The sequence below is a fragment of the Puma concolor genome, chromosome B2, assembly GCF_028749965.1.
Source record: "Puma concolor isolate L17-30 chromosome B2, mPumCon1.1.hap2, whole genome shotgun sequence".
NCBI lineage: Eukaryota > Metazoa > Chordata > Mammalia > Carnivora > Felidae > Puma > Puma concolor.
Window position 1 is genome coordinate 144,613,274 of NC_141671.1, and position 18,186 is coordinate 144,631,459.

The 18,186-nt window shown below is 41.4% G+C and overlaps 1 protein-coding gene and 1 long non-coding RNA gene across 4 annotated transcripts in view; both read left to right on the plus strand.

Annotated features, from left to right (window-relative positions):
- The window catches only part of TULP4 (TUB like protein 4), a 244,826-nt gene that overhangs the window by 63,687 nt on the left and 162,953 nt on the right, over nucleotides 1–18,186 (plus strand). Inside the window, exons 2-4 of one of the 3 annotated variants that reach the window (XM_086708245.1) lie at nucleotides 2,988–3,352; nucleotides 3,451–3,533; nucleotides 3,647–5,220. In XM_086708245.1, coding sequence (XP_086564371.1) covers nucleotides 4,969–5,220 — 252 coding nt within the window. In that variant the 5' untranslated portion in view covers nucleotides 2,988–3,352; nucleotides 3,451–3,533; nucleotides 3,647–4,968. Of the gene's footprint in view, nucleotides 1–2,987; nucleotides 3,534–3,646; nucleotides 5,221–18,186 lie in introns of those variants that run through there. The other 2 variants (XM_086708244.1, XM_086708246.1) reach the window with 2 other exon arrangements.
- Nucleotides 5,228–11,210, plus strand: LOC147581334 (uncharacterized). The gene is made up of 3 exons (XR_015251687.1): nucleotides 5,228–5,916; nucleotides 6,164–6,615; nucleotides 6,881–11,210. It is a non-coding gene; the product is annotated as an uncharacterized LOC147581334 (long non-coding RNA).

The window sequence follows — 18,186 nt, forward strand, 5'->3', positions numbered from 1 at the left end:
AAAAAAGTATTAAAAAAATTTTTTTTAATGTTTATTTTTGAGAGAAAGAGACAGGGTGCGAGCAGGGGAGGGACAGAGAGAGAAGGAGACACAGAATCCAAAGCAGGCTTCATGCCCTGAGCTGTCAGCACAGAGCCCAACGTGGGACTCAAACTCATGAACCGTTAGATCATGACCTGAGCCTAAGTTGGGCGCTCAACTGACTGAGCCACCAGGCGCCCTAAAAGGAAAAAGTATTTTAATAGCCTTTTCAGATAATCACGGATCTTTTTTCGATACCATACCAAAACTTAACAAGGTTAGTTTCTGAAAGGTCAGTAGCAATATGGAATTTTAAACATATCAGTGAATTTTTTTGTACTTGGTTAGATTAAAATCCTTTTGTCTTTCTTGCACCTTGGTAGCTCTTTTACTCAAGCATAATTTGTATCATCATGCGTCGGTCATTTGGAAAATACCAGTTCACCAAATTATATGAATTTTCTAAATACTGATATTCTATGAAATATGAAATACAGTATAAACAGTCCACGTCTGTTAATGTTCCCTCCAGTCACATGCAGAATGTCGCTAAATCATGGGGAGCTATTAAGCTCACAGTGATAGATCCTAGTTTCCCCACAGTTCTGATTTTAACTTGAAAGCTCAACTTTTATTACAGGAGGCAAAGGCTGTCCATTGTTTTTCTTAAAGTGATGTGCTGCTTTTGTTCGTATTCGAGAAGATGTCTGCCAAACACCCAAGCCTGAATTACCATAATTTGCCAGTCATTCTTCCCAGTAAACATGGTATTCCACACAAAAGACCTTGGTTCAGTTTGCAACTTAAACTACAGCACAAGGGCTTTTCCCAGGGTCACTTTTGTACTTCAGTGGTCGGCGGGGGTGCCTTCTGAGTGCTCGCTGTTTTGAAACACAGAATATTAACTAACCATGTATTAGTGGTTGGGACTTAATGAAATTAATGATTTGTACTGCATCAAGAATATTCTTAAGTGAAGCTGGCGTATTTATTTATTTATAAAGTGGGCTCCACATCCATCACGGAGCCCAGTGCAGGTCTTGAACTCACAACCCCGAGATCAAGACCTGAGCTGAGATCAAGAGTTGGATACTTAACCGACTGACCCACCCAGGTGCCCTGAAGCTGGCATTTAAAAAATTCCGACGAGTACTGGTACATTTTGGTACCAGTGCCTTCACTGGTGTGAAAGAGCTGAGGTTGACCCACTATTGCTTTTGTATCATTGATACAATTGTCAATATAGTAAGGAAGGCAAATAATGTCTTAGTATTATTATGAAAATAATTTTGACTCCATGGACCCCGTAGGAGGATTTCAGGGGAACTGACAGCTTACACTGTCATATTTAATGTGGATGCTTTAATAATCATGGATCATGATGTTAAATAGTTCAAAACCCGTGTATATACAGCTGGGTCTTGAGAAGCTGTGTCTGCTTTTTCATCTGTGGCTGCCCCAAGTCAGAAGAAGGACCAAGGCTATTATACAGTGGTATTAGCATTTGAGGAGGAGGAACATGGCATTAATTTGAACTCTATAGCGTTTGTTTTTACTTTTTTTCCTCAGGAACAAGTGCTTCCTTGAGAGGATTCCTGAGAGAATTTGGTTGTTTTGATTTATAGGCTCATACAAAATACATATACTGTGACTCATCTGAATTAGAGTATCTTAAGGAAATTACGTGTAGCTGCTTGCCTTGCTCCTGCCTGGCTCCTATAAACTTTTACTGAATATCTAGTTTACACTGAGCTTATGCCAGGAATGAGAAAGAGTGGTTCCCAGCCTCCAGGAGCATAGAGAAGAGTGCTTGAATGCAGCGTGATGAGCGCTGTAGCAGAAGTTAGTGCGAGGTGCTCTGGGAAGCTTCGCAGGACAGGAGCTGTCGCAGGTGGTTTTAAAGGAAGTGTGCTGGTGCCTGGCAAGGAGTGGAGACACGAAGGAGAGGAGAACATAGTGCTTTGGGGGATAGGGAGTGGCCAGACGCCACGGTGGTAACACAGGCAGGGCTGGAGCTGGAGGCTGTGGCCGGAGAAGAGAAGGGTCTTGCTGGGATTTGATCTCATAGACCAGAGGTTCTCAAAGCCTAGTCCTCAGACCAGCAGCATTAACATCTCTGTGGAACTGGTTAGAAATTCAGATACCTGGGCCTGGCCTTTAGACTTTCGGTGGCAAGTATTCTGGGTGGAGGTAGTCTGTTTAACTAGCCCTCTAGGGGACTGCCTGGGCCAGGGGAGAACAGACCAGGCTCTTTAGGTGGCCTTGAAATTTAGAAAGGTCACCCTGAGGGCCCTCTAAAAGGTGGGACGGTGTGGGGAAGTTAGGGACCGTGTGTTTTTGTGGATGTGATGCAGGCCTGGACTGATGGCAGTAGGAAGGAAGAGAGGGTGGATTTGCTGGAGATGGATTCTTTAGGACTTTATTGCTCGTCCTGTTGCTAGTCAAAACCTGAGAACACGGCTGCTCTTGTCTCTGTGACCTGCGAGCAGTCAGGGATGGGGCTTTTCAAGGCCGTTGATTCTTGTGTCTTCAGGCAACATCTTTTACCCATAGTGAAAAGATCAATTCAGATAACTTGCCTGCACCTCTTCAGTCTCCTTTTTGAGGTGCCTATGCAACTATAACTAGGATGATGGCCCCTGGAGGGATAAAGTTGCACACGCGGGATCCAGAGTCTTAGAAAGGACAGCATGGTGTGGGAGAATAGAGGGGAGGATTTCATTCAGACACACCCAGCTCCTAGCAAGTTGCATAAGTGTTACATGGCGTTCAGCCTCTTGTGTTGTGTGCTGTCCATAAGCTGGCTGGGCGTGCCCTTTTGCTATGAGAGTTTTAGCAAGCAGTAGCTCCACTTGACATCTATATATGTGTGTGTAAAGATGGGGCCTCCCAGTTTCTGTTCAGCTAGAACTTCTCTTCTTCAGAAGTTCAAGTTCTTTTGTTCATATCCTGTTTTGTTTTTACAGATTTGTAAGACTCCAGGGCCTTCAAGCTGTGATCAGTCAGACGGTTCCTGAAACGGCTGGGAAAGAGGTGCTTTGGTGCCCATCGAAGAGCGCATGTCTGTGCATATCTAAGCCCTTCTTTGTACACATACACGTTTACACAGGAAGACAGGCTCACTCTGGCGCACACTTGAAGAGTTTTACAACTGATGAAAATTAATGCAAGACTCAGATGGAGCAACCTGACGCTGTGGGGCTCAGGAGCCTGGGGGGAGGAGGACGCTACTAGTGGTCAGTTTTCCACACGCTCTTCGCGGTTGAAGAAAGTTTGCAGAAAGAAGAAAAGGAAACTTGCTCAGCTCAAGCCTCAGAAGCACCTCCCCAGGGTAAAAAGAGGGCTTGGTGAGAAGGTGGCCGGCAGTGAAGTGTGGCTTCAAGCAGCACAGGAGGGGTCATGCAGTGAGTTTTGCACTTTATTTTCTAGTGGTTTTGGTGATCTGGACAGACTTCAAAACTCTGGACTGAGAAGTAACTCTGGCTGTGTGGTCGTGACTTCAGGAAAGCAAGGTAGGTATGATGGGACAAGTCTGAACAATGGACTGGTTCCTTTGCCTTTTTCAGTTAACTATATTCTCGACATTTTAATTTATTATTTCCCTTTTCCTTTTCTGTATCTATAGGGTAACATTTCAAGGTAGCAGTTGAAACCAGTATTTATAAAATAAATATCAAGGAACATCCAAGCAAAGCTGCTTTTCTTTGGACTGTACATGTGGCATTTGGAAGCAGTCTCTGAATGTGAGCAGGAGAGCGCCCATCAGAAAACATGCTGACTCTTTAGGGAACAGTCTGGAAGAACCCGACTCTTGCCTGTATTTTCATTTTAAGGGATTCCCTTCCCTGTTGAGTCCAAGAAGACTTGCATATAGGAGGAAGATTACTTGATGTACTTAATTCTGAGATTAGTCTTTTCCTTCAAGATGGAAAAATATGTGATCTTTAGGAGCAGAAAGGGGAGAGGCAAATAGGGAGGGAGGAAGGAGACGGGACAAAAGAGACAGAATCCTGTAGTGAGGCCCGCTTTTGGCGGCAAGAGGATTTAGGATTCACTCAAGGCAAACACTTGTGCCACTTAAAGAGCTTTAGAACCTTCTGGCCCTGCGAGTGAAGGGATTTTCTCTCTCCGCCTCCATGACACCAAGGAGTGCACTGGTTTATCGGGGGGAGGTCAGATGGAGCCCAGCTCCTCACCAGGACATAGCCACCTGCCTGCTGGGAAGTCAGGCCGGGCCCTGAGGTGGGAAGTTTCTGGTTCTGAACAGTGGCAAGAGTCTTTTTCTTCCTGAACTTGGACTGCTGTCTGCACAAATTCTGGTCTGTTTTTGCACGGTTTGTGTGCCTTTTTTCCCCTTTATGCAATCTTTTTCAGCTTCAGCAGCAGAAATTTGTCTAGTTGAGAAAACATGCCAGAGGGTGGCTTCAGAAGGAAGATGATCCCATGTGTTCTGTCTCTGCATCTGAAATTTTAAAGAGAAAATTCCAGCTCGAGGGATTCTTTAAAGCCTTAAGTTACTTGAAATCTATGTATTTGCAACCCTTTGTCTCTGGAATCATATTACACTAAACTGGAATCTCAGGCTGAACGAGAATAACCAAGTTGAGTTAAGAGAAGAAAACTTAGTTTCTTGATCGGCACATGTTAATGATGCTCTTCTTCCTCTAAGGACTTGAAAAGAAAAACAAACGCATGTTGTTTTTAAGCATTACCTTTTCTTAGCAGACTGCCATCATCTTTTCTAGAGGAATTTTTTCACTATGCATTTGGTGGATCTTTATAAAATACTGGCCTTCTGATTAGATCCAGGTCAGTCTTGATTAAAAGGGGTCAGGGAAAACAACGCAAGCCAACCACAAAAATCCAATCAACTAATGAAAAGAATTGGTTTAAGTTTCCTGGCATTCAGCATTACTATTTAAATAAAAGAGTTCACTGGAAAAAAGTATGTATGCAGCGGTGGAGCATGGGCCTGTCCTTTGCAGCGACTCCAACATCCTCTGTCTGTCGTGGAAGGGGCGCGTTCCCAAGAGTGAAAAGGAGAAGCCAGTGTGTCGGCGGCGCTACTATGAGGAGGGCTGGCTGGCCACAGGCAACGGCCGCGGCGTTGTTGGGGTGACCTTCACTTCGAGCCACTGCCGCCGGGACAGAAACACTCCCCAGAGAATAAACTTCAACCTGCGGGGCCACAATAGTGAGGTGAGCTGGGGCTTTGTTGCACTTTTGTCTGGTCACTTGTCGTGGTCTTTCTGAGCCCCCTCCCTGTGGATTCAGAATTTGCTTCATTTTCTCAACTTGCTGCCAAGGCAGACTTTTCAAACTCTGAATTCTGGTTTCTGTGTCCCAGTGGGAACATGTTAAGGTGGACACAGTTCCTGCTGGCCTGTGTCCCTCTCCGAGTATGTCCATTCTCTTGGATGCCCCTCACTCTCCTTTCCCACCGGCAGGGATACCAGTGCAGCTTTCTGCCCAGGCTGAGCGGTTAGATTAGATGATTCTGACCAGTGTATCATGCGTGTCAGCCTTTTTGGTCACCCTGTATGCATAGCCAAGAGTTACTGGCCTGTGTCAGACTGGCAGTGTAAACAATGAAAGTAATGCCATCTTCACCTTGCACAGTTAAGATCTGCCTTGCTCCGTATGATGGTTTAACACCTAGCATGTATTTCTTGTACTTGAAGGTGCAAAAGAAAGGAATTCATTGGACAGAGGTGACAGAAGTAATTAATTGGACAAGAGCCATAGTTTTTCACATTTATTGGGTATATTATATTGAGGATATTATGCTGTGTATACATACATACATACAGGTACCTCTGGACTTCTAAAACATAAACTGTCACTACATGTGAAATTCATTCAACCAGTGTTTATTGAGCAATGTTTAAGTGTTAGGTACTGTCATGGGGCGCCTGGGTGGCGCAGTCGGTTAAGCGTCCGACTTCAGCCAGGTCACGATCTCGCGGTCCGTGAGTTCGAGCCCCGCGTCAGGCTCTGGGCTGATGGCTCAGAGCCTGGAGCCTGTTTCCGATTCTGTGTCTCCCTCTTTCTCTGCCCCTCCCCCATTCATGCTCTGTCTCTCTCTGTCCCAAAAATAAATAAACGTTGAAAAAAAAAAATTAAAAAAAAAAAAAAGTGTTAGGTACTGTCTTGAAAAGAAGAGATGTACTTACATAGCGTGTTAACAGGATTCATGCTTCACTGTTCAATAGCTTATTTGTTTTCTAAGGTGGAATCCATCATAAAGCATCCATATATGGCTATTGAATAGTTGTAAAAGTGGGAGAATATTTTTGAAGTACATCATCATACAGTAAAGTGTATTCGTCTTAAGCTTACATCTCAGTGATCATTGACCTGTGCAGTCATCCATGTAACCTCCAACCAGATCAAGATGTAGAACATTTCCAGCATCCCTCACAGGTACCTGCTGGCCCTTCCCAGGTTGTGCACCCTGCTGAGAGGTGACCCAGATAAGTTGGGCCTGTGCTTGAACTTTGTGTTAATGTAAACTTCATGCTCATTGATCATATACCCTTTGTGTCTGGCTTTTCTCACTCACTGTGATATTTGTGAGATTCATCCCTGTTGTGTGTGCTATTAGTTTGTTCTTTTTGTTTTTTGTTTTTTTGTTTTGTTTTTTTTTAATTTTTTTTTTTTTCAACGTTTTATTTTATTTTTGGGACAGAGAGAGACAGAGCATGAACGGGGGAGGGGCAGAGAGAGAGGGAGACACAGAATCGGAAACAGGCTCCAGGCTCTGAGCCATCAGCCCAGAGCCTGACGCGGGGCTCGAACTCACGGACCGCGAGATCGTGACCTGGCTGAAGTCGGACGCTTAACCGACTGCGCCACCCAGGCGCCCCTAGTTTGTTCTTTTTGATTGATGTTGGTTTTCCATTCAAGGAAGAAACAATTACTCCATTTCTATATTGAAGAGCATATGGGTTGCTTCCAGTTTTTGGCTGTTATGGCCAAACCTGCTCTGAACATTCATGTCTTTTTATGGATCTGTGCATGCACAGTGTAATTTTCAGGTCGTGGTGCAGGTATACATTTAAATCACCAATTTTCCAAAGTGGTAGTGCCATTTTATGCCCCCACTTATCAGTATATGAAAGTTTCAGTTGTATAAAAAGCTTCTTTTGAATTTGAATTTTTCGTATAAAAAAGTTTCCGTTGTATAAAAAGCTTCTCTTGAATTTGAATTTGGTTGTATTTAAGGAATATTTTATGAATGCCTCTGTACTTAACTGCACATACACACATGCACACATATACACATACATATGCATACACACACTTTTTATGCTTATGCCAAGCCTGGTCCTATTTTTGCACCACTGTGCATAGTGATGATCAACTTTATTTTTTTTAATGTTAATTTATTTTTTAGAGAGAGCGAGAGAGAGAGAGCAAGCACGCATGAGTGAGGGGAAGAAAGAGAGGGAGACAGAGGATCATAAGCGGGTTCTGTGGTGACAGCAGAGAGTGGGATGTGGGGCTCGAACTCACAAAACCGTGAGATACTGACCTGAGCTGAAGTTGGACGCTTGACCAACTGAGCCACCCAGGTCCCCCAACGATCAACTTTCTTAAACTTAGAGATTTGACAGCCACTTTTGATTTAAAATCATTTTAGCACTGGGTGTTGTATGGAAACCAATTTGACAATAAACTTCATATATTGAAAAAAAATCATTTATAACAATACTGAACATATTTAAGGATCTATACACTAATTCTAGTGAGAAAATGGCTAATTTTGCATTAGAGCCAATGAAAAGTCACTGCAGATCTTTTTTTTCCTTCCTTATGGATTCTTCACAAAAGGTGAGTTGGTAGATTTGTGATCACTCCCTATGATATCATAATGATGGATGTAAAAGAGAACTGTGTTTTACTTCCCGGGGCGCTGGCATCTTCTCCCATTTCTGTTCCTTTGTTTCCATATGTCTGTTTCAAAAAGTTGTAGCCCTGTCACTTAACTAGTTGGTGTGGTCCTCTCCAAGTCACTCAAGTCATTAGTTTACACATAGTTAAATTGAAATAATAATTCTTTCAGAGTTGTTATAAGAATCTATCAGAATATTTTTGAAAGGGCTTTGAAAATGGTGAATGCCATGTATGTAAATGGTGATATTGAGTATCTCCTATACTCTCTTTACTTAATTATATTCTTTCCAGCCCTTGTAATGTTACTTAATACCCTTAAATTCTGTTACTAGTCATGAGGCTAGAGACAGCATTTTTAAAACTTTTGTTTCACAGTTAAGATTTGAAAACACATATGATTTGAGTCAGTAGATGCTTATTGTATCTCTGTCATGTTCTGGGTGCTGTGTGTACTTGCCAACATGGAGCAGGATAAGTCATGGATTATGCCTGATGGAGCCCACGGTCTAGCAGTAGAGGTGAGGTGTGTACCTGGATGTCTCTTTCTTCATGTGTTTCAGTTAAGCGTGGAAAGAAAGATTTGGGCCGTTCAAAGAATTAAGGCTGAGGTTTACCACAGATTTTGTTGTGAAGATGACCTTTGAATAGGGCTTTGAGAAATAGAATTTAGATAGTTTTTTTTTTTTTTTTTTCCTGAGTGATGCAAGAAGATTAAGCCACGTTCTGGCCTCAGAGAAGTATTTTCTCTCTTTGTGACATGAAGGTGCTGTGTTTCCCTTGGCTCCAGTCTGAGCATGTCTGTATTTACCTTATCACATCACATGTATCCCCAGGAAGATGCTTTTGGAGTCTGGCTGGATGACAAGGACAAGGACCTATATATATGTATTATAATCCCTGGAACAAATCCTCCATAGTTGACAGGCAGTTGGCATTCTTTGTTCTTTCCCCACTTACAGTGTGGAATGTTTATTGTTTATATATACACTCTGGTTTGTGATGGGGATTTTATTCCTTGGGGCATTCTGTCCCCTGATTAATCCAATGGCAGAAGGTTTAAGCAAGGTGCTGCCTTCGTAGTCTGGCTGAACACAGTGCTCATGTGTAGCTGTTTCTGTGGTTAGTGTGTCACCATGCCGGCTGTACTCAAGTTTGAAAAGTTACATACTCGTATTCATGACCTGAGTTAAAGATAATCTGTTAGGGATTCACTTCATGTGGCTTTTCTGGTAAAGCAAGCATCTCTGTGTATTTGTGTGGGTGTGTTTTAGCATGCTAGGTGACTGTGTCTGTCTTCCTTCCCTTTTTGGACTTTTAGGTGTCCACCGTGTAGGCACATCGAACTCAGGGAGCATGGACCGCGTGCTGTTCTTTGGCTGTAGTCAGTGGTATAAGGCCCTCTTCAGTTGGGGCGGAAGTGGCTTGGGGCTGCCTTTAGAACTTTGGGTCTCTGGTGCTGTGCACAGGAGATTTGAAAGTTGTATAATTAAAGATACGAATTGCAAAGCCACAGTCCCTCAGCCCTTCTTCTACTTTTTCAGTGAAACTTGTACTATAATAAAAATGAAACAAACGATAGGAACTTAGCTAATTTTATATACCGGAAAGGAATTTAAAACGGTAAAATGTGCTTACTAGAGTTTGGTGGTTGGTCCTTTTTTTTTTTTTTTTTTTAATTTTATTTATTTATTTTGAGAGAGACAGAGACTGTACGAGTAGGGGAGGGGCAGACAGGGAGGGAGGGAGAGAGAGAATCCCAAGTAGACTCCTCAGTCAGCGCAGAGCCCGAAGCGGGGCTCACACTCACAAAACTGTGAGATTGTGACTTGAGCCGAAACCATGAGTTGGACCCTTAACTGACTGAGCCACTCAGGCGCTCCAGTGGTGGTTGATCCGTTTTTGTCTGCCAGTGTTAGTAGTCAAGATTTTCTGAGGGGGGGAAATGGGATAAGAGGATCTTCTTAGTGAGACTGGGGGGGGGGGGGGGTGGAACAATATATAAATGAAGTAAATGTGGTATTTAAGAAATATATTTTTGGATTTCTGAAATGCAGTCATAGTTAATTTTCGTGGTGAGGGATGTGTCTTCTTTTTTAGACTAGACTTGAAAACGTAGGTGGTGGATGTGCTGGGTTGCAGAGCATCTCAGTGGGGCAGAGGATGATGCCTTGGGGGCCACAGTGGCTGGTAATGCCTTTGCGGGGGATGGGGTTGGGGCATGAGCTGCATCTCAGAGCCCCTTTGGGTTCTGGACACATTTGAGAGCCCATGCTCAGCAGGCCACTGCTGGGCTTTGGCCCCACAGTGACCAAGGAGCAGTTCCTGCCCAGGTGACCTACATGTCAGAGGACTTGATAATGGTTTGTATGGAGATAATGTTGGTGACAGTTTATGTCTGTTATTTTATTGAACTCTTGCAACGACTCTCTACAGCCCTGTTTTATCTTCTACATAGCTGAGGAATCTGAGGTTCAGAGATGTTCTGAAAGTTGTCCCAGGGATAGAGCTAGATAATGACGGCAGACCAGGGATAGAGTTCATGCCTGACTGTTTTTCCTTCTGTAAGACACTGCTTCACAAAAGGTGAGCCACAGTGATCAGAGAAAGAGTTATGAGTAGCTGGCATATGTTCTGGATGGCGAAGAGTTTGGTGAAGTATTGGGGCATAGTGCAAGGCAAAGGCTGGACCCTGAGTAGTCATGATGAGGAAGCAATAGTGATGAATGTTCATGGAATGAAAGAAGGCAATACTTTTGGCTTTGGTTGCACTCTAGGACCATTAGAAGACTGTTGTAGTCAAAAAGAAGTGTTGAAAAAAATCAAATGTGGGTATAAAGGTGATGATTTTGTTCAGTGCATTTTTCCACCAAGGTAGAAATCTGAGTTGACAGTATTGACTTAACTTATTTTGGAATTTATTTAGTTAATTTAATTTTTATTATATATTTATAACATTATGTGTATTTGTAATTATTTTTTAAAAGTTTATTTTGAGAGAGAGAGTGAGAGTGAGCCAGGGGAGGGGCAGAGAGAGAGAATCCCAAGCAGGCTCTGCACTGACAGCTCAGAGCCTGAGGCAGGGCTCAATCTCAGGACTGTGAGATCATGATGGGAGCTGAAATAATAGTCATGTGCTCAACCGACTGAGCCACCCAGGTGCCCCTATTTATGTATTTATAGTTTTAATTTATTATGGAAATAATAGTCTTCAAGAAGTAGCATCTAAACATGTCACTGTGATACTGTGATAGTGTATGAATGGCCCTAGTTAGATTTTCTTTCTTTCTTTCTTTCTTTCTTCCTTTTAAAAAAAATTTTTTTTTAATGTTTGTTTATTTTTGAGAGACAGAGTGCAAGTTGGGGAGGGGCAGAGAGAGAGGGAGACACAGAATCTGAAGTAGGCTCCAGGCTCCGAGCTGTCAGCACAGAGCCTGATGCGGGGCTTGAACTCACAAACCGTGAGCTGACCTGCCAAAGTCAGATGTTTAACTGACTGAGCCACCCAGGTGCCTCTCTCTTTTTTTTTTTTTAAAGAGAGAGTGTAAGCAGGGGAGAGAGGGGCAGAAGGGAGAGGTATGTATATATATATATAGAGAGAGAGAGAGAGAGAGAGATATAGAGATAGAGTGTCTCTCTCTCTCTCTCTCTCTCAAGCAGGCTCTATGCCGAGTGTGGATCCCATGACCCTAGGATCATGACCTGAGCTGAAATCAAGAATTCAACGCTCAACCTACTGACCCACCCAGGCATGCCCCTAGTTAGACTCTTGAGATAAGAGAATAACCAATTATAGATGGAAGGTGTATTTGAAAAACAGCCCTTGTAAATTGGTCTTATGAGTTGTTTCTTTGAACAGGGAACTGTTCTAGCAAAGAGGCAGAAATAGGACTATTTCTGTATGTTAAGGTTAGAATTTTGTTCCACCTAACTGGCTTATTAGCTATTTTTACATCAGAGCTCAGTAGTGTGAGTTCATCTTTATCACAGTAATACTTACACATGGGTAAATGCTAATTATGAAAAATAGCAGTGTTATAACTTCTTTCTCCTTTCCCCACCTCCTGTCCTGGCTATTCACTGAAGGCCGTATTATTACCTTTTTGATTAATCTGTCTTGGGATTTGTCTGCTGGCTTCTTTCCAGTCTTGGCAGGTGAAGATTTAGCTCTCCCTTCCATGATCACTCAGCCCAACTTTGCCTTGCAAGCTAATCATCCCAGTATTTCACTATTATAATGGGTTAACTCATTATTAAGTGTGTACGTTATTTAAACTGTGTCAGTATTGTGCCAGGCGAGTCACATTGGATACTGTAATTATATTTCCTTAACTGTTGAGCATTTTTTCTCTTTGTGATAAAAGTAGTCTTATTTAGTGTAGTTTCTTTACCTGTTGTGAATCTTACAGCATCTTCAATACATTTCTACACATTCAAACCAATAAGACAATTTATTGGCTCTTTTTGTGTTCCGTTTCTTTCCTGGAGAGCTCCATCTGGGAGCTCTTTGTCCTCCTGCTGTCCCACAGACTTCCTGCACTCCCCTTTTATCATCACCTTGAGAATTCCCTTTGCCCCTTCTGCTGGATCTCATTTCTTTGATCTTGTATCTTTGTCTTTTTTGGTTTAACTTGTTATTTTGTTCGAGTGCAATTTCCAGTATCTTCCTAAGAAAGACCCTTGTAAGTTAAAAATTTCAAGACTTGTGTGTCTAAAAATGTCTTAATTCTGCCTTCACTCTTGACTGATAGTTTGTGTAGGTATAGATTTTTAGTTGCTTCTGAATTTCAAAGGCATTTTTCCATAGTCTTCAAACTTGGAGAGTTATTATTGAGAAGCATAGTAGTTAAGGCCCTGAAGCTAGACTCTGAATCCTGTTTAAATATATTATTTAATTTTCCCATACTGTTAATCTTCTCATTTGTGAAATGGTTTACAGATAGTACTTTACTCATGTAAGTTTGTTGTAAGGAATAAATGAGTAACTGTATGTAAAGGATTTAGAACAGTGCCTGGTACCTCATGAGGGCTTTGTAAATTAGTTACTGTTATTATTATTATTACTCTAAATCCTCTATATGTGGTCTGTTTAAAATACCTGGAAGTTTTGGCATCTGCTCTTTTTGGTAGATATGCTGAAATTTCACGATGATGTTTAAAAGTAATGTACTGTGAAGCTGTTTGGCACCTCTGTGTAGGTGTATATATGACCAGGTGTTTCATCCAGTGGAGTTTACTGTGGAATAACCTGGGGGATAACTGACTGTTTTGTTTCTAACCGTCAAATGTCGGCATCCAAGCATATTTCTTTTTTTTGTTATTTTTTTATTTTTATTTTTAAAATTTATTTTTTAATTTACATCTAAGTTAGCATATAGTGCAACAATGATTTCAGGAGTATATCCTTAATGCCCCTTATCCATTTAGCCCATCCCCACTCCCACAACCCCTCCATCAACCCTCTGTTAGTTCTCCATATTTAAGAGTCTCTCATTATGTTTTGTCCCCCTCCCTGTTTTTATATTATTTTTGCTTCCCTTCCCTTGTGTTCATTTGTTCTGTGTCTTAAAGCCCTCATATGAGTGAAGTCATATGACATTTGTCTTTCTCTGACTAATTTTGCTTAGCATAATACCCTCTAGTTCCATCCACTTAGTTGTGAATGGCAAGATTTCATTCTTTTTGATTGCCAAGTAATACTCCATTGGAGATATATATATATATATATATATATATATACATATATATATACACACACACACACACACATACACACACACACACACACCACATCTTCTTTATCCATTCATCCATTGATGGACATTTGGACTCTTTCCATACTTTGCCTATTGTTGATAGTGCTGCTATAAACATTGGGGTGCATGTGCCCCTTCGAAACATCATACCTGTATCCCTTGGATAAATACCTAGTACTGCAATTGCTGGGTCGTAGGGTAGTTCTATTTTTGATTTTTGAGGAACCTCCATACTGGTTTCCAGAGTGGCTGCAACAGTTTGCATTCCCACCAGCAGTGCAAAAGAGATCCTCTTTCTCTGCATCCTCGCCAACATCTGTTGTTGCCTGAGTTGTTAATGTTAGCCATTCTGACAGGTGTGAGGTGGTAACTCATTGTGGTTTTGATTTGTATTTCCCTGATTAGTGATGTTGAGCATTTTTTCATGTGTCAGTTGGCCATCTGGATGTCTTCTTTGGAGAAGTGTCTATTTATGTCTTTTGCCCATTTCTTCACTGGATTCTTTGTTTTTTGGGTGTTGAGTTTGAGAAGTTCTTTGTAGATTTTGGATACTAACCCTTTATCTGATATGTCATTTGCAAATATCTTCTCCCATTCTGTCAGTTGCCTTTTAGTTTTGCTGATTGTTTCCTTCACTGTGCAGAAGCTTTTTATTTTGATGAGGTCCCAGTAGTTCATTTTGCTTTTGTTTCCCTTGCCTCCGGAGATGTGTTGAATAAGAAGTTGTCGTGGCCAAGGTCAAAGAGATTTTTGCCTGCTTTCTCCTCAAGGATTTTGATGACTTCCTGTCTTACATTTAGGTCTTTCATCCATTTTGAGTATATTTTTGTGTCTGATGTAAGAAAGTGGTCCAGGTTAGTTTTTCTGCATGTTGCTGCCCAGTTTTCTCAGCACCACTTGCTGAAGAGACTGTCTTTATTCCATTGGATATTCTTTCCTGCTTTGTCAAAGATTAGTTGGCCATACATTTGTGGGTCCATTTCTGGGTCCTCTATTCTGTTCTATTGATCTGAATGTCTGTTTTTGTGTCAACCAAGCATATTTCTTTGGGGTTGTTCAGTTTCTCTAGATAAGGCCCTACTAGTCACATGCCTGTGAATTTACTTCTGCTGCCAGCATTCCGAGAGCTAAGGGTGTGTGTGTGTGTGTGTGTGTGTGTGTGCTGGGGGAGAGGTAGTGATGGGAGGAAGAGAAGGAGCTAATATTCATTTAGTGCTTGCTGTATGTTAGACACCTTTCTAAGAACTTTAACTCATATAATCTTGACATCAACTCCATGATTTTGAACGTAGTATCATCGTATTCTATAGCTGAGGAAACTGAGGTACAGAGACGTTAAACAGCTTGACAGCTTGCCCAGTAACACATCTCTCCTAATTGACAGAGCTGAGACTGAACCAGGGGCCCCTCCGATTCCATACTCACTCTTAACCTCTTGGAAGGTCACCCAAGTTTCAGTCCTTATCACCATCTTCACTGTGTCAGGTACCGAAAGCTGCTCTCTGTGGCTCTGCCAGGTGAATGAGCCATCAGCATCTGATGCTGTGAGGGAGCAGCCTTGCCTGATTTCCTCAGGAGTGCTCCGAGGGCAGGAGCATCCTCCCCCAGTGTGGGCACCTGCGTTGACCTGACTTGTGTGTGGCTTTTCTCCCAGCACCTAGTTCCTGAACCTTTCCAGGCTTTCTGCTCCTGGGCACCTCTCTGCAGGCACTCAGTTTGGCCTCACTCTGTTCTGTGTATCCACTTGCCACTCCTTATCCATTTTCTATCTTCATATGTATGGTTTGGACACCACTGAATATGGCCTTTGTGTTTGTTTTTCATGGTTCTTGTTGTGAGGTGATTTCTAAGAGAAGGATTTTAGGATTGTCTTTAGTTTGACATCTTAAATCAGAAATCCCTTGTTAAAATATTTTTAAAGGTTCTTAGAAGCATTAAATACAGATTTATTTTCCCCAAACTAAAACCAGAATATAATAGAATTATATTTTACTAAGAAAATAGATTTGTCAAAATAATGGTCTTGTTTATTTTTTTTCCTTTAGAGATTAAAACTTTTTTTTTCTCCTAATAGAAATAAATAATAATGGCTGCAAGTAACTTAGACATGGAAATCACGGTCTTTTTGGTGTATTTTTGCTAGAGAGAATGAGAGAGGGATGTGGATACAAGGCAATCATTTTTTTGGTAATAGCCTTGTAGGGAAGCAGATTCAAACTACATCATGTCAAAATGAGAATAAATGAGATTATTGCTGGAGTTCTGGGCAGATAAATATTTCCCCAGCTATAGAATCTGTTCATGATATATTAATAGGTGAGCTTGTGGATTCTTAAGCCAGACTGTCTCTGTGCTGTGGCTGTATTCTCCACAAGGGAACAATAACACCTGCCTCCAAAGGTGGCCGCGGTGACCGAATTTGGAGTCCACAGACAGTGTACATGAAAGAGTTCACTAAGTCTTTGTTCTTGTTTAATTATTATTAGGCTCACTGCCCTCCTTGAGTATTTTACCCACCTGCATTTCCTTCCAAGGCTAAAACAGTGGAGCCACAGCCTCACTGTTGAGAAGTGGCCTCATGATTGCAAAATTCAGGAATGGAATGTGAGGTGGGAGGCAGGTAAGAGGTTAGGAACAAGGTGGGGAAGTGTCCTTGGTGGGAGGGAGGGTAGGCTCATGCCGGTAGTTTTGCTGTAGTTTGGGATTCTGGAACGCTGGACACCTCATCTGTATTGCTTCCTTATCTGTAAGGCATTCTTGACTTTGTTTTAAGCAGAGCTCACTCATCCTGCCTACTTCCATCCGAGTTCACAGAACCTGACTTGTGGCTTCAGGTGTAGTGGGGCCATCTGTTGATCCTTCAGCAGGGATGGCACAGGCATAATGCAGAAATTGATCCATGGTGCACTGGGCAATGGGTATCATTCTAATAGGAGGTTTGTGTCTAGAGTTGATTAAAGTTGTCTCTCTGGGATGTGGTGGGGACGGGCTGGGGAAGGTGCGGGAAGGGAGAGAGAGAACACTAGGATCTGTGCTGTGCCGCAGTTTGGTATTTCTCATTGGGTCCACCCACATGCTTGACTCCGAACTTCCAAAACAAACATGCCTGTGCATTTTGCCCAAGATTATACTGCTGGGTATTTTTGTTGTACCTTCTGGCAACCTACCTTTGGTTTCTCTTCCTCATTGTTGCTGTTTTATGGAATCTTTACTGGCGTTTGTTGTTTTTTCCACTTGGCCTACTTAGATTTGGTCTACTAAATGCAGAGGAAATTGTCTCTGTCCCAGGGGCCTTTCTCTGTCCTGGAGTAACCCTCCTGTTCAAGCTCACCTCCAACCCCTTCTCACTGGATGTGACCCCACAACAGTGCTCAAGACAAAAACCAATTCTATCTGTCTTACCTCTGTTCTCTTTGTTTCTTAGATTTTAGAATTTAAGGACATGTTCGTTAATCAGAGCCTTAAAATAGAAGAATAAATAACCTTGGAAATAATATAGTTGTCAGTAAGATCTACTTTGTAAACTTCTTGGTAGCAGAAATGTTTAATGGCTTTGTTTATAAGATGCTATAAGTTAATGTTTAGGACCTGGAAGATTTTATTCATTTGACTCAAAACAAAAATGTAAACAAACAGGTCTTATCTCTCCATTTACTTGATATTTTCATGATTTTAGATTTTATTTTTCTGTCTTCAGGAAATTTACTACAGATGGCATTTGTGACTAATTAGGGAATTACCTAAACAACATGGCCAAAGAGCTCTTTCCTGTCTGCTAGGCCTTAAAAGTTTTTCTTTCCCCTTACTTGTGCCATACAAAAAGCCTAATTGTCTACCTTATTTTCAAGATTGAAATCATTTTAGGGTAGTCAGGATCTGTAATGTAAATTAACATTTTACCTAGTAATGAAATACTTGTTTAAGAGATCAGTACCTCTTTTTTTTTTTAAGCATTATTGTATTTTAGATCAGCAGTGTGCAATAGAAATATATGAGCCACATGTGTAATTTAAAATTTTTAAGTGGCTACATTAAAAAGTAAAAAAAGAATAGATGAAATTAATTTTAGTAATGTTTTATATAACTCAATATATCTAAATATTATTTCAGCATATAATCAGTATAAAAACTATTAATGAGATAACATTCTTTTTTTCATATTGAATCTTTGAAATCTGGTACATCTCAATTCCAATTAACCACATCTCAAGTGCTCAATTGCCACAAGTGGCTAGTGGTTACCATTTAGACTGTGTAGTTTTGGACAACATTGTTTCTTTTTGAGGATTGTGGTAGAGCTGCATGCTTATTCCAGAGAAGTTTTTTATGTATGTTTTAGAACCTTGGAGAAAAGGCATTTAAAAACCTTTTTATTTGGAAATAATTTCAGACTTACATCAAACTTGCAAGAAAGTTCACTCAGTCTTTACTCATATTCACCTATTGTTAACCTGAACTCATTTCTCATTTGGACTGTTTCCCTCCTTCCTATGCTGTGTGTGTGTGTGTGTGTGTG